Source organism: Arachis hypogaea, chromosome 15 (genome assembly GCF_003086295.3).
Source record: "Arachis hypogaea cultivar Tifrunner chromosome 15, arahy.Tifrunner.gnm2.J5K5, whole genome shotgun sequence".
Lineage (NCBI taxonomy): Eukaryota > Viridiplantae > Streptophyta > Magnoliopsida > Fabales > Fabaceae > Arachis > Arachis hypogaea.
The window spans coordinates 152,776,387-152,793,210 of NC_092050.1; the positions used below are offsets into that span (position 1 = coordinate 152,776,387).

The window sequence follows — 16,824 nt, forward strand, 5'->3', positions numbered from 1 at the left end:
TTTTAATAATTATCACTTATTTTATTCTGTATTCTTTAAATATTATCTAATAATTGAATAATATTAAATATAATAAATGTGCACCTATGATGTTATATATATGAATTTATATATATTAAGTTAAATAAGATAACTTTAAAATATAATATCAGCCAAGTTTTTGAAATTACTTTTTGTCTTAAATTTAAATTCTAAATTTTAATAACTTTATTAAACTCAATCTTTTAAAAAGTGAAAATTTAAAATTAAAATTATTTTATAATAAAAAATTAACTAATATTAACTAATTAAAAATTAATTTTCTATACTTATTCTATCGTTATCATTATTTTTTAACAATTATCATGTGTCAAAATTTGTTTATTTTCTTTGAAAATCTGATAACATTTGACATTTTAAAAGCTTATAAAATAAACCTAGAATAAGAAGGAGAATCAAATTTAACAAATCCTACAAAGCAAGCTAGTTAGTTTGATCAACCAAAAATGTCAATGGCCATGCTATTCTTCTATGCAGCAACAATTGCATCCATAATAATAACAATAATCCTCCTAGTCCTCCATGTTCTTGATCGCAAAAGAAGTTGTAAAGACCCTCTTTTCATAGATTGGCCACTCTTTGGCATGTCACTTCAACTTTTTTACAACTTGTCCCAAATTCATGATTTCTTAGCAAATGTCTTGAATCGCAAAGGAGGCACTGCTGAATTCATGGGACCTTGGTTCACCAACATGAACTTCTTGCTCTCTACCGATCCCATGAACGCTCATCACGTATTCAGCAAGAATTTTGAAAACTATGTCAAGGGACCCGAGTTTCGCGACGTTTTCGATGTTTTCGGCGACGCCATAATCGTGACGGATGATCTTGAGAAATGGAGATACATGAAGTCTTTCTTCCTTTCTCTGATCAAGCATAAAGGTTTTGATATCTTCTTCGAGAAAACGATTCAGAACAAGGTGAAGAATAGTTTGCTTCCCATGTTGGATCATGCATGGTTGCAAGGAACAGTGTTGGATCTTCAAGATGTCTTTTGTAGGTTCACATTTGATTTCACAAGCTTGATGGTGTTAGGGTTTGATCCCAAATCCCTTTCCCTTGGATTCCCAACTGTTGAAGCTGAAAAGGCTTTTGATGAGATTGAAAAATGCTTGTTCTACAGACAAATGGTGCCGAAAAGTGTTTGGAAGTTTCAAGAATGGCTCCAAATTGGTAATGAGAAGAAGATGGCGAAAGCGCTCAAGGTTTTCGACCATTTCCTTTGTACTCAAATAGCTTCTAAACTCGAAGAGCTAAGCAAAACTAAGAAAACTATGAATGCAAAGAGCGATAAAACTATTCGATTCGGTAGCTTTCTTGCTGAAGCTACAAGATACGAATCGCTCGATGCGAAACTTTTAAGAGATTATGGATTTAATTTTTTTGCTGCCGGAAGAGATACCATTGCCTCAGTTCTTACGTGGTTCTTTTGGCTTGTTGCTTCGCATCCGGTAGTAGAAGCTAAGATTCTGGAAGAAATAGATAAAGTTTTTGGCGCTGTTGACAGAGAAAATTACAAAATTTTAAGCACAGAAGATGTCAAGAAGCTAGTTTATCTCCATGGCGCTTTGTGTGAAGTTTTAAGGCTTTTTCCTCCAATACCTATGGAGCGCAAGAAACCAATCAAAGATGACATACTTCCAAGTGGACATGTTGTGGATTCGAATACGAATGTTGTATTTTCTTTCTACGGAATGGGGAGATCGGAAGAAATTTGGGGGAAGGATTGCTTGGAGTTCAAGCCAGAGAGATGGATGAATGAAAAAGGAGGAATCGTTCATGTTCCTTCTTACAAGTTCATTAGCTTCAATGCAGGACCAAGGACTTGTTTGGGTAAAGATATGTCTTTCATTCAAATAAAGATTGTTACATCTGCTATTTTGCAAAATTATAGGGTTAGAATTGTGAAAGATCATTCTGATGAAGTTACACCGACCCTTTCGATTATTCTTCTTATGAAGCATGGTTTGAAGGTCAAGATAACAAAAAGACAAGCTTGAGTAATGAATTTCAGTTTCAAATAAATGTATGAATGATATGTTGCTCAATAGTCAAAACTATATGTCATGGCATAATGTATGAATAATGAATGTACGTGTGTTTTCATAATGTATAATAAGATGCAATAATGTTAGAGAAAAAAAGACATAATTTATCTTATTTAATATTTATTAATTATTGTGATAATTGATGAATATTAAATAAAATAAATATTAGTTGTTTTTGTTTAATTTTTTTATTATTAAATATTTTTTAATAAAATGTGTAAAACTAGGTTGTGATAAGCAAGGAAGGAAATAAAGTTTCTCTTGCTTATTCAGCAATTATGTTTTTTTTTTTTTCATTTTATCGGTAGCTTTGTATTTGTACTGAATATTTTTAGATGAAAATTAATTTCTACTGAAAATATTAATAATTATTGGAAAATAATAAAAATATTTTTAGAATGAATTTTTGTTAATTTTTTATTTTAAAATTTTTTTATTTAATAATAAAAAGTATAATAGATAAAAATTAATCAATAATTTTGTTGAAAACGGGACTAAAAGATAAAAAAAAAAATAATAAAAAAAATTATAAAAATATAACTATTCGAGATAAAAAAATCTCTTTGCAGTCATCATCTAAAATAGACCTTAAGTCTACTTTGTGAAATATGTAAAAAATGATATCCTGCTCTTTTACTTAACCTGCCTATTCGTAGTAAACTAAATATTTTAAAAAAGACAATTTTTAATTTTAGATAATATATTATATATTTGCTCACACAGCTAATATTTTTAAGAGTTGTTATTAACTATTTAATATTTCCAATGTTCGAATCTGGATGTTGCAAAAAAAATTAGGTTCATAAAATATTTTAGTATTTATACAAATAGAGAACAAGGCCACAAATGCCAAACAGGATATTTTGTCAAAAAAATTAGTTAGTGCTTAGTGGGTTTGGATTAAAGTTATTACATTTGTACCCTATCAAAAATAATAAACTTATTACATTTGTAAACATTTTTGTTGAAATATATAAATATTAATACATAATAGTTAGATAAACTAAAAATAATTAAGATTTTAAACACAATTTTCACAGCTATTTCATCAATGTCTCTATTTTTTTTATTATTTTCAGATTACACAATAGATGTGACTAGATGTGTTGACTACAAATTAGATAAATAGAAATGGTGATTTGTCTTTTGTATTTTCTTTTATAAATAAGTTTGTTTTTTTTAAGTATTTTAATATTTTTATTCTGACAGAATAACTACATAAGACTATCCCAAATTCTCAAGATTATTGTTCAAGGCAATTAATTTCCAATGAAATCATCACATAGCTTTTGGTTCTTTAGATTCCAATAAAGACTGAAGAGCTCTATACAAAACCCCTATTTGGAGGTCGGATGAATTTCGGCCATAAATGGATAAACCAATTTCCATGGTGAGAAAGTATAGAAAACGGCGTTTTTTCTGAATGACCTAAATAATTATAATAAGAGGTTAAAAAAATTAATTTTAATTTTAAAAATCAAATTTTAAATTAATTAGGTTTAATTATAATAGAAAGAAAGTTAATTTTAATTTTTTTTTTATTTTTTCAGCAACCACTTTCTTGCAATTCTGTATCGTCGTCGTTGCTGTATCACGATTTCGGTGTCCCTCGCAACTGCTATGTCATTACTTATTTTTTATCAATTAAGTCAGATGTTCATTTTACTATGTGGATGGTTCTTTTTATTTTAAAATAGATATTTATTTGGATATATTATTGATTTTCACTTTATTTACTTGATTTTGTATACACATGTGTTCGCAGGATGTTCATTTTACTATATATGCGGATAATTTTTTTTATTAAAACGTGGATGTTCATTATTAAACACCACTAAAAAAACTCCAATTTCTTCTCCCTCTAGCTAGTATATGATTTGAAAAAGGAACCAGCTAGGTACAAACATGATAAAAATGCAGGAGACTCACGGTGGGGAGGGTGGTAACACAGTGATGGACCGAGTCGGGCTTCGCCGTTGAAGAGGCGCAGCAAAGAGGATGATCAACGCTAGTTTGAAGCTGCAGCAACAATCATACTGGATAGAGACATGACATTGAGGAGAAAGCTGGACAAAGGTGCGTCGCGACAACAACAGAACAAAAAAAAAGGTGATTTCGTTGCGGTGACGGCAGGTAAATGCGGCATTGAAAAGCTTCGTACCGGTCACAATGAGCGGCGTCACAAGAAAGGCAGTGATGAACGTCGTCATAGGAGCTCCGGCAGTAGAATAGTTATGGTTAAATTAGAATTTAGAATAGATAAACATAAAAATAAGTAAATGTATAATTAGGCCTATAGATGCAGCCCGTTATTCATAATTTCCATTATTATTTCTATCCAACTTGGACACAGTAAAAATAAAAATAATAATAAAAAACAACACAGGAACAAATAGGATAACCATCTTGACCCCAAATAAAAAAACATTTAAAACAATTTCAGGCAATCAGGCCTAAGTAGTTGGTCGAGATGTTTTCTTATTATTAGTATTTTGTTGTTATAAATCTTAAAATATCTCTAAATTTTAAGACAGGAAGTGAGTCATATCTGATTGGGACTCAATTCGAATTTGATTAATGAACAATTCAATAAACTGAATTATGAGCTTGTGAGACACCGCGCCCATGTTGAATAGCTTAATAAGGACGGTGGTCATGCTTAATGGCTAGATATGGGACTCCAAGGGCTGGGATGGTACGATATTCGGCAAGGCTTGGAAGGAATGAGCGGAGTGGTGACCAGTTGCAATGAAGGAAAGAATCAAGGACAACGCCATCGACGGTGGGGATGCCTTTGCTAGAGCAAGGTACTTGAGCCATGTTGAACCGGACTTGTTGTCGGAGCAGATTAGAGCATGGTGGGGACAGACCGACAGAGAGAAAGAGAGTGTGTGTGAAGGGTTTGGGAATGAAAGTGGCTGGGATAAAAAAGAGCAAGTTGAGTTGTATACATCATAAAGTAAAAGTCTACGGCAGCAACTTTCTTAAATTCTGGTCAGCATATAATCAGTAAAGAAAAGTGAATCATTGGATGAAATCTCACACTAATCTCATTGATAGCTACAAATCACAAAAGTTACTGACTCCTAACATTTCTCTATCATAAAATTATTTTTTTTTTAAAATTTAAGTTGATAAAAAAATAACATAAATAATTATATTTTTAATACAATCTAATTATGTATTCTGCACTCATTTCAGAATTTCATTGCTTCTTGTTTCTCTAATTATTTAACAAAATTATAATATGATATTAACAAAAAATTCAATCCCTAATTAGTTAAAAAATCACACACTTTATTATGATAAATTATATAATTGAAACAAAGTAGATAGCCTTATTATTACCTTTGTTTTTTTTTTTCCTTTTTTTTTTCACACTCCAATTCCATCACAGTGAACATTATAAGAAAAGTTTAGGCCAGCAACTTTTATGTTTTGTGGTCAGCACTTAACCATTAAAAGAAAAGTGAGTAATTTTCTATTATTTGATGTAATCTCACACCATTGAAAACACTATTGATGGTTACAAAACACAAAAATTGCTACTCCTAACACTCCTCGAACACTATATTACTCATTTAATTTCCCTAAATTACATAAACAGAATGCGTGCTATCTTATCACATTTGATATAGAAATTCGTTGATCAAATTAGAATTGTCTTTTTGTCATCATAACCTTTAAGCCATGCTTCATAAAAAGGACAGTGGAATGAGCTGGGGTAGTAGGATGATTTTCCACCACTTGTATATGATAATTGCGCAAAATAGCAGATGCCACCATTTTCATTTGAATAAAAGACAAGTCTTTTCCCATGCATGTCCTTGGACCTGCATTAAAACTAAAAAACTTATAAGATGGAACACGTATTGTTCCTCCTTTCTCTGAAATCCATCTCTCTGGCTTGAACTCCAAACAATCTTTTCCCCAAATAACTTCAAACCTTCCCATTGCATAAGTAAAAAACAAAATAATTGTATTTGGATTAACACGATGACCACTAGGAAGTGTGTCACATTTCAATGATTGCTTACGTTCAATAGGAACAGCTGGATATAGTCTCAAACTTTCACATATAGCACCATGCAGATAAACTAGCTTCCTTACATCTTCCTTCCCTAAAACTTTGCGTTTCTCCCCGTCATTTGCGCCAAAACTTTTTCGATTTCTTCAAGAATCTTGGCCTCCACTAATGGATGTGTTGCAACGAGCCAAAAAAACCATGTAAGAGCCGAAGTTATGGGATCTCTCCCGGCTACAAAAAGATTGAATACGGCATCTCTTAGAAACTTATCATCATGGACCATTTTGCCCTTTTCTTCACCCATCATCATGATAGCACTAAGCAAGTCATCACCACTACTTTTGTTGCATTCATTTAACTCTTGGCGCTTAGTTGCAATGCATGAATATAGAAATCGGTCAAAAACTTTGCATGCTTTTGTCATCTTCTTCTCCTCACCAATTTGAAGCCACTCTTGAAACTTCCAAACACTTCTTGGCACTATGTGTCTATAGAATATGGACTCCTCAATTTCGTCAAAAGCCTTCTCAACTTCCACCAACGGAAACTCAATTGAGAGACTCTTAGGATCATATCCTAAAACCATGATGCATGTCTCGTCGAACATTAATCGACTAAACACGTCTTGAAGATCCAAAACATTTCCGTGTAACCATGCATGATCAAGTATCGGAAGCAAGCTATTCTGAACCTTCTCTTGAAAGGTTTTCTCCACCGTCGTCTCAAAACTCTGTTGCCGGAGCAAGAAATGATGCATGGTCCTAAGGTATCTCAATGACTCTGAATCTGCAGTCACAATACCGTCTCCAAAAGCTTGGAAGATCTCGCGAAACTCTGGGCCCTTGACATAGTTGTCAAAGCTTTTGCTCATTATGTGATGAACATTCATGGGGTCACTAGTCACCATATAGTTCACTTTGGTGAACCATGGCCCCATGAATTCACCGGTGCCTCCTTTTTGTCTCAAAACATTTGTTGCAAAATCATGGATATGCCACAAGTCGCTAAGGATTTGTCGTAACATGCCAAGGATTGGCCAATCTATCAACAGAGGGGTTCTACAATATCTTCTGCGATGAAGAACATGTAGGAATAGGAGAATTATTGGTAGAATGAGGAACAATGTGGCCATTTGAAAAGTTTGGGGATCGGATAGGATTATGCAACTTTTTTATATTGGTACGTATATTTGCTGTGTCGATGAACTCTTGCCAGCTACGGTTATATATACAGATGGAAGGATAACGCCTAAAGTGCCTACTGTTAGAATTATTAATAAGGTAGTAACTTTTGTAATTTATAGTTATTAATTAGTGATTATTAATATTTTTAATAGTGTAAAATTATATCTAATGCTATATGATTATTCATTTTTTTTATTAGTTAAGTGCTGTTCAAATCTTAATAAAAATATTGATTCTCTAACTTTTTTTTATTGAATTCTTTATAATTATTTATGTTAAATTATTAAAAAAATATCTGAAAACAAAAATATACTTTTATATATGAGCATGATTAATTTTTTTAATTGTTGACTTAAATTTAATTCTTGATTATTATCTTAATTTGTTATTTCTAATTTTAATGTATGTGTGGTTTTCTTTTTTTTGACCTTTTTCAATAAAAATTTGCACAATAGCAATTTTCTAATTGGTAAGGATTAAGGTGATTTTGGTAGATTTGTAATTAAAACTTGTATTTTTATTTATATTTTACTATTGATTTTCTAAAATTCAAATAAAATAAAATAATATTAATTTTATTCTCATCAAAAAACCTAAATTGATAAGTAATTTTATTTATTCATTTTATTATTTATACTCATAATAAATTTATTTTATATTAGTCAAATTATAAAACAACTTAGATGATTATATTTAGGTATAATTATTTGTCCATCTTTATAGTTTAACTAAATTTTTAATTAGGTCTTTATATTTTTTTTTATTAAGTTACTACCGTAATAAAAAGTATTAGAATTAACAAAATATTTTATTAAACTATACAAAATATTAAGTTAAGTGTTAGGTATATTTATTTTGTTTAATAGAATATTTCATTAATTCTAATATTTTTATTATAGTAGAAACTTAATTACAAAAATTGATATGATATAAAAATTCGATAAAAAAAATATAATTTAATTAAAAATTTAATAAAATTATAAAAATTGACAGAATAATTAAATTTTGTATTTATTTATATCGCTACACGTAATATATATACAACCGATAAAATAAAATAGAAAAATTTCCTAACACCTTATCCAGGAGCAGTCTTTGTTCCATCGATGAGAACCTGTCCTCGTAGCTATACTTCCTCAACGTGTCCACAATCTTGGATTTGGAATCTTGGATTTAGATATATATGAGTTTAATTAACTGTTTAAGTGTATGTTTTGTTTAATGTTTATCATTCAAAAGTAATTCTTTTTGCAACTTCGTTTGGTAATCAATAAGGATTCTGCAGCTAACTCTTTTTTAGGCCACACTCTAAGGTTTACGAAAAAAATATTCATAATATAGCAAAAAAATTCAGAGCTTTCCTCTTCACCAAAATCAAAGCTTCAATGCTCGGCCATAGCGGATGTGAACTGTAGAAAAGTACACTTGCTACTACTACTCCACTACGATTCAAAATCCAGTGCTAGTTTGGATAAGATGAAAAATGAGTTTGTTTGGAATGTTGATCTCAAGAGTAAAGAGGAACAATTTCCTATTTTTTATTCTAGTCACAATTAGGTCTAAATGCTTGCCAAAAACCTAGAATTCTTATTTCGATTGCAATAACTATAACTCAATCATAATCATAATCACATCAATAGCAATCTAAAACCATAATTACAAGTTTAGAATAAGACGTAAACCAGATTTAACCACACCTCTTCTTATTCTTGCAGTTGTCGTTGATCCTGCTGCGCAAATAGTGGACATGATGTGAGTTATAAACTTATAATATGGTAGACAGATATAAACAGCTTCAAATACTACTTTGATCAAATGCATTTCATTCTAAAAGCGCTAAAGTTCTCACCTGCCACAGAATGCAGCCCAACGAAGAGCAGCCCATCCATTTACATCGCGGAAGTTCACATTTACACTAGAAATTATTGTGGATTGTGAGGCCCAATCATAACCAAGAGCAGCCGTAAGATGAAGTACTCCTTGGCCACCCTCATCCAATACATGGGATTTAAACAAGTACTTTTCATTCAATCCTTTTTACAAGATAATTAACAAAATAAACAACAAGAAGATTCTTTAAATAATTAGGTATTCAATTTACTAGGTAGAGTATATCTTTCTTTAGACAACTTAGCATATAAACAAGTCAACTGCAAACTAAAATGCAGTAAATGTAGTTTGATTTTCCCAGCATAAAATGTAAGCATTCAAGTCATGACATTGATGAAAAAAGAAAACAAAGAAGGCATGTCCTTGCTGGATTCACATTGGGAGCTAAGCTAGTTTTGAATTTCAAAAATGCACAATAATGAACATGCAGTAATTATAATAATAAGTACCAAAGAATCATCATCTATAACAGAAAATAAGTTCCACTCTTCTCAGAAAATTCATCAACCACATGGCAAGCATAACAATACTGAACCGAAATACAGTTAGAAAACAAGCAATTGAGAATGAACAAGAAGAGAAAGAGAATAAAAATAGAAATTGAAAATGAACAGAAACACACTACAAGTAATGTTGAGTGGATCGAAGAAGAAGAGAATGCAGAAGTGAGAACGTACCGTCGCTGCTGGCGGAGGAGACACATTAATGGATAGTGGAGGCGCCTTCACTCGAACCCAGAAGGTTGATTTCGCGGCAGAAATGAGATGAATGGTGGTGACCATGGCAGCGACAAGCTTTAGTGTTTCAAATCAATTCACTCTCATTCTCCTTTCCCTCTCATGTGCGATCTCAGATTATACCTAGAAGGAAAAAGAAAATTAATTAACCAAGAGAATTATACTTAGAGAGCTATTGAGACGAAAGCTTCACAAAACTCAGATTCAACCAAGCAGGACCACCATTGAAGGGGAAAAAGAAAATAAAGGCTCTGTACAAGGTTAACCAAATTAGAATTAAGAAAATTCAGGATAAACTAAGATGCACAAAACCAGATAACAGAAGCTCCACCGAGGACAGCAATGATGGTGTTGCTTGTGGTGACAAGGAGATAAGTGGCGACGCAACGAACCCTCAAATCGAAGTCAGAAAACCTAATCAAAGAAGAGCGCTCTTTCGAAGGCAGCAACAACCGCATTGTATACGACGGCAAGAGATGAACGCCGACAACAAGCGAGATCTTAAAATTAGGGTTCGTCACATTCAGATCCCTCTAGCTCGCTCTCTCGCATGCAACAATACTGATTAGTGATTACTTTCATATACAATACACCACCTCAGCTTTAAATGTGTTTCCTTTTTTTAATGATAATGGCGTTTTAACCTGCCACAACCAATGAAAACCGCCAATAAAAACATGATCATTCTGGCAGATGATAAAACCACCAACATTAGCAAGAATTGTGGCAGTTATGTAAAACTGCCATAATATTAGTGCCATTTTAATCAAAATTTTTTGTAGTGCGTAACTGCTGTCTCGTTACTTATTTTTTATCAATTAAGTCAGATGTTCATTTTATTATATATGCGGATGGTTTTTTCATTCTAAAGTGGATGTTTATTTGAGTATACCGTTGATTTTTACTTGATTTGCTTAATTCTACATACACATGTTCCACAAGATGTTTATTTTACTATGTATGCAGATGATTCTTTTCACTAAGGTAGCGTTTATTTTCGGAGACAGGACACAAAGATATGGACAGTACATGTTTAAAACGTGTTTGGAAGCAGAGACATGGACACGGAACACATCGTCTCCGAGACAGTTTTTTATATTTTTGTGTCCACTCTTCTACGAAGGACAATGATGGACACAGGATTTGGAAGAGTGGACACGAACTTTTTATAAATTTTGTTTTCCTTTTTGTCCATAGATATTTTTTATTATTCCACTATTATCTCTTCTTATTTTTTCTATAATTAGTCTTAAACTTTTTTTTTCATGTAAAAATGGATTCCTTTTTAAATCTGATTTTTTATTTAAAATTAATCTGGCTTATTAACTTAAATAAAATTTTTTATTAATCAAACTCAGATCTATTTTTTTATTAATCTTAACCATATGTATTCCTACATATTAATAATAAATTTAAAATAAAATAAATATATTTATAATTTTTATTTTAATATAAATACTATTATATATTTTTTTATTAAAATTTTTGGTCTCTTCAAACATTTTTTCAAATTTCGTCTGTACTCCTACGTACTCTCATTCTTTATTAAATTAGTTTGTACTTGATGTAGAAAATTTGAAATCATATGATTATTTTAGTCATTTCATATAATATTTTAGTCTTGTCCACGTGTATCCAAACATAATACTGGACATTACATTAGTGTCTTGTACATGGTATCCAAACACAATACACAAACAATAATTTTTAGTGTCTCCGTCCTATTGTCTCTGTCTCAATGTCATGTTCTGTCCTGTCTCTGAAAACAAACGCAGCCTAAGATGTGGATGTTCATTATTAAACACCACTCAAAGAAAACCTCCAATTTCTTCTCCCTCCAGTATATGGTTTGAAAAAAGAAATAAGTACGAACGCGATAAAAACATAGGAGACTCATGGTGGAGAGGGTGGTGGCGCAATGATGGATCTGGTCGGGCTTGGTCGTTGAAGACGCGCAGTAGAGAGAACGATCGACACTGGTTCGAGACTGCAGCAGCAACCATACTGGGCAGAGACACAACATTGGGAGGACACTGGACAAAGATAAGTTGGAGTAGCGGCGGAAAAGAAAAGGAGAAGATGGCTTCGTTGAGGTGACAGCAGACGAATGCGACATTGAAAAGTTTCGTGCCAGCCACAGTGAGCAGCGTCACATGGAAGGCAGCGATGAGCGTCGTCATAGAGACGGTGACGGTGAAATGGTTGTGGTTTAACTAGGATTTAAAATAGGTAAAAATAAAAATAAATAAATATATTATTGAACCTACAAATGTAGCCCGTTATTCATAACTCTTTATCTATCTAACAAATTGTTTCCATCCAACTTGGACACGTGAAAATAAAATAAGGAAAAGTATAGGTAACCAACAATATTTTTTAACAATGTATGAACAATGTGAATTAATAGGGTTAAAAAAGTAAATTAATCTTAAATTTAATTAGTAGCATTAAATTATGGTGTACTGTATTTTTATTTGATTGATAGTTGTTCATATTGTTCAAGATAGTCATTATTTACCTAGCATTCTCCATAAAATAAAAAAATAAAAAAACAATACACGAACAAATAGGATAACCATCTTTACCCCAAATAACAAAACATTTAAAACAATTTCAGGCAATCAGACCTAAGTAATTGGTTTAAAACAATTAAACTGAATTATGAGCTTGTGAGATATGTTTGAGTTTGAATTTGAATTCATATTTTAATTGAACTAAGTTTGAGTTTAGGCAAACTCAATTCATTGGCTCATTATGAAAAAAAATTGGCAAGAAAGAATTTTCAGGTGGGTTTGTTAGTGAGATATTTTTTGGAGGGTAGGTTTGGGTTGCCGGGACGTCGCTTGGGTCACCAATCTTGACGGGGTTAATAATTCTACTATGATAAAAAATAGTCATAAATTCATCTTGGTTGGCCAAGTCAAGGATGCACCTCTTACTCTCAAAGAGCTTAGAGAAAAATAAGTACACAACTTACTTCATATTCAAATAAACTTCAATTCTATTTCATAAATAAAAGGTACATGAGTTATTTATACTAGTGAGAGAAGGAAGAATCTTCATAACTTGAACCATATAAGACTAATACATAACACAAAATTCATTATTCTAAATAATATGAAACTTGTATTCCCTTATTATATTTAATTAATATAATTAACCTACTAACTTTACTTGCTTCCGCGTCACGGGTGATGGTGGCACCCATGTTGAATAGCTTAATAAGGATGGTGGTCATGCTTGATGGCTCGACATGGGCCTCCAAGGGCGGGGATGGTACATTCGGCAAGGCTTGGAGGGAATCAGGGGAGTGGTGACAGGTTGCAACGAAGGAAAGAATCAAGGTCGACGCCACCGACGGTGGGGATGCCTTTGCTAGAGGGGTACTTGAGCCATGTTGAACCCGACTTGGTTGTCGGAGCAGATTAGAGCATGGTGGGGAGAGAGAGAGTGCCAAGGTTTGGAAGAGAAAATGGCAGGGATAAAAAGAGCAAGTTGAGTTTTATATATCATAAAATCACTCTTTCTAAAAATTTAAACGAATTTAAATAATTATATTTTTAACACACTCTAATTAGTCTTCTGCATTAATTTCAACCCCCAATTGAATTTCATTGCTTCTTGTTTCTCTAATTATTTAACAAAATTATAATATGGTATAACAAGAAATTCAATCTCTAATTAGTTAAAATTCACACACTTTATTATGATAAATTATATAATTATTGAAACAAAATAGATAGCTTTATTATTACCTTTGTTTTTTTTTTCTTTTTTTTTTTCACACTCCAATTCCATCACAGTGTACATTATATTACTCATTTAATTTCCCTAAATTACATAAACACAATGCGTGCTATCTTATCACATTTGGTATAGAAATTCGTTGATCAAATTAAAATTGTCTTTTTGTCATCATAACCTTTAAGCCATGCTTCATAAAAAGGACAGTGGAATGAGCTGGGGTAGTAGGATGATTTTCCACCACTTGTATATGATAATTGCGCAAAATAGCAGATGCCACCATTTTCATTTGAATAAAAGACAAGTCTTTTCCCATGCATGTCCTTGGACCTGCATTAAAACTAAAAAACTTATAAGATGGAACACGTATTGTTCCTCCTTTCTCTGAAATCCATCTCTCTGGCTTGAACTCCAAACAATCTTTTCCCCAAATATCTTCAAACCTTCCCATTGCATAAGTAAAAAACAAAATAATTGTATTTGGATTAACACGATGACCACTAGGAAGTGTGTCACATTTCAATGATTGCTTACGTTCAATAGGAACAGGTGGATATAGTCTCAAACTTTCACATATAGCACAATGCAGATAAACTAGCTTCCTTACATCTTCCTTCCCTAAAACTTTGCGTTTCTCCCCATCATTTGCGCCAAAAACTTTTTCGATTTCTTCAAGAATCTTGGCCTCCACTAATGGATGTGTTGCAACGAGCCAAAAAAACCATGTAAGAGCCGAAGTTATGGGATCTCTCCCGGCTACAAAAAGATTGAATACGGCATCTCTTAGAAACTTATCATCATGGACCATTTTGCCCTTTTCTTCACCCATCATCATGATAGCACTAAGCAAGTCATCACCACTACTTTTGTTGCGTTCATTTAACTCTTGGCGCTTAGTTGCAATGCATGAATATAGAAATCGGTCAAAAACTTTGCATGCTTTTGTCATCTTCTTCTCCTCACCAATTTGAAGCCACTCTTGAAACTTCCAAACACTTCTTGGCACTACGTGCCTATAGAATATGGACTCCCCAACTTCAACGAAAGCCTTCTCAATTTCCACCAATGGAAATTCAATTGAGAGACTCTTAGGATCATATCCTAAAACCATGATGCATGTCTCGTCGAACATTAATCGACTAAACACATCTTGAAGATCCAAAACATTTCCATGTAACCATGCATGATCAAGTATCGGAAGCAAGCTATCCTGAACCTTCTTTTGAAAGGTTTTCTCCACCATCGTCTCAAAACTCGGTTGCCGGAACAAGGAATGTTGCATGGTCCTAATGTATCTCCATGTCTCTGAATCTGCAGTCACAATACCGTCTCCAAAAGCTTGGAAGATCTCGCGAAACTCTGGGCCCTTGACATAGTTGTCAAAGCTTTTGCTCATTATGTGATGAACATTCATGGGGTCACTAGTGACCATATAGTTCATTTTGGTGAACCATGGCCCCATGAATTCACCGGTGCCACCTTTTTGTCTCAAAACATTTGTTACAAAATCATGGATATGCCACAAGTTGCTAAGGACTTGTGGCAACATGCCAAGGATTGGCCAATCTATCAAGAGAGGGGTTTCACAACTTCTTCTGCGATGAACAAGATATGAGAATAATAGGAGGATTGGTATAATGAGAAACAATATGGCCATTTGAAAAGTTTGGGGATCGGATAGGATTATGCAACTTTTTTATATTGGTACATATATTTGCTGTGTCGATGAACTGTTGCCATAACTACGGTTATATATAAGAATGAAGTTGTAATTTAATTTGTATAAAGGGTAAAGTTGAAATTAATTAATTAAAATGGGAATATTTTAGGTATAAAATGTTATTAAAATTTTAGTTTTTATTTTTAAAAATTTTAGTTCTTTGTATTTCTACTTTTTAGAAGTACTAAAATACTGAAATTTTGGAGATAGAAACTAAAATTTTAGTACCTATCTTTAAGTCGATACCGACTTTCAATCTCTTAATTTTCGTTCTAGTATCTCTAAACAAATACTGCTAAAGTGTCTACTGTTAAAACTATTAATAAATTCCTTAATTTTATGATTAATTATGTTAAATTATTAAAAAATATCAGAAAACAAAAATATATTTTTATTCATGAGCATGATTGATTTTTTTTTTTCTGACATAAATTTAATTCTTAATTACTATCTTAATTTATTATTTTTAATTTTAATGCGTATTTTTTTTTTTTACTTTTTTCAATCAAAATTTGCTCAATAGCAATTTTCTAATTGGTTAGGATGAACGTGATTTTGGTAGATTTGTAATTAAAATTTGTATTTTTGTTTATATTTTACTATTAATTTCCTAAAATTCAAATAAAATAAAATAATATTAATTTTATTCTCATCAAAATCTAATGGTCTAAGTGTACAATGGATTATGAGTTAACAAATATGAAATCACTTATCCCAAAAGCTTAAGTTGATTGGATTGAACTCTTAACTTTTTGAATCTAAAATTCTAATACCATGTCATACAACCACTCATTCGAGAAGTCTAAAGCGCTTTGCTCCAAGAATGTCTCTGCAACAAGGAAAGAGGTTTTCACTGGGGTATCCTCTATCAGATTTGTCCAGGACTTGGGCAAGTATCTTGGAGTTACCCTTAGCCATTCTAGGGTGACTCGTTCAGCTTTCAATGGTGTCCTGGATAAGATTCGGAGTAGGCTAGCAAGCTGGAAAGGAAGTTTACTCAATCGGGCTGGTAGGCTTTGCTTGGTTAATTCTGTTGTCGCTGCTATTCCCACGTACCAGATGCAGGTCTCTATTTTTCCCAAAGAAATCATTAGTAAATTGGAGTCTATGATGAGGAATTTTCTTTGGAAAGGACAAGTTGATGGAAGAGGATTGAATCTTGTTAGTTGGAAGGTACTGGTTACTCCAAAAAAATATGGAGGTTTAGGGATTAGAGATCCTTATTGTGTAAATATTGCTCTTCTTGGGAAGCTAGTTTGGACTTTCTTCCAGCAGCCAAACAAGCTATGGGTCCAATTGTTAGATGCCAAATACCGATCATCTCTATATGACTGTTTTAGTTATCCTAAGAACAAGGACTCTCCTATTTGGAGGTGTCTTTGCAAGGCTTGGGAAGTGTTGAAGGATGGGTTTGCTTGGTGTATTGGAGATTTGA

General features: G+C 32.4%; 2 protein-coding genes and 1 pseudogene across 2 annotated transcripts; 1 reads left to right on the forward strand and 2 right to left on the reverse strand.

Annotated features, from left to right (window-relative positions):
- The first annotated feature begins 491 nt into the window (after positions 1-491).
- Positions 492-2,039, forward strand: LOC112749280 (alkane hydroxylase MAH1-like). The gene has a single exon (XM_025797542.1). The coding sequence runs from the start codon at positions 492-494 to the stop codon at positions 2,037-2,039; it is 1,548 nt and encodes a 515-aa protein (XP_025653327.1).
- Positions 2,040-5,622: 3,583 nt separating this feature from the next.
- LOC112749282 (alkane hydroxylase MAH1-like) lies at positions 5,623-7,281 on the reverse strand (annotated as a pseudogene).
- A 6,539-nt stretch (positions 7,282-13,820) lies between these two features.
- LOC112749283 (alkane hydroxylase MAH1-like) lies at positions 13,821-15,326 on the reverse strand. Its single transcript, XM_025797545.1, has one exon. The coding sequence runs from the start codon at positions 15,324-15,326 to the stop codon at positions 13,821-13,823; it is 1,506 nt and encodes a 501-aa protein (XP_025653330.1).
- Positions 15,327-16,824: the final 1,498 nt, after the last annotated feature.

Excerpts from the sequence above, each read along its gene's own strand:
- LOC112749280 (XM_025797542.1), top strand. The coding sequence starts at position 492 with ATGGCCATGCTATTCTTCTATGCAGCAACAATTGCATCCATAATAATA.
- LOC112749283 (XM_025797545.1), bottom strand. The coding sequence starts at position 15,326 with ATGGCCATATTGTTTCTCATTATACCAATCCTCCTATTATTCTCATAT.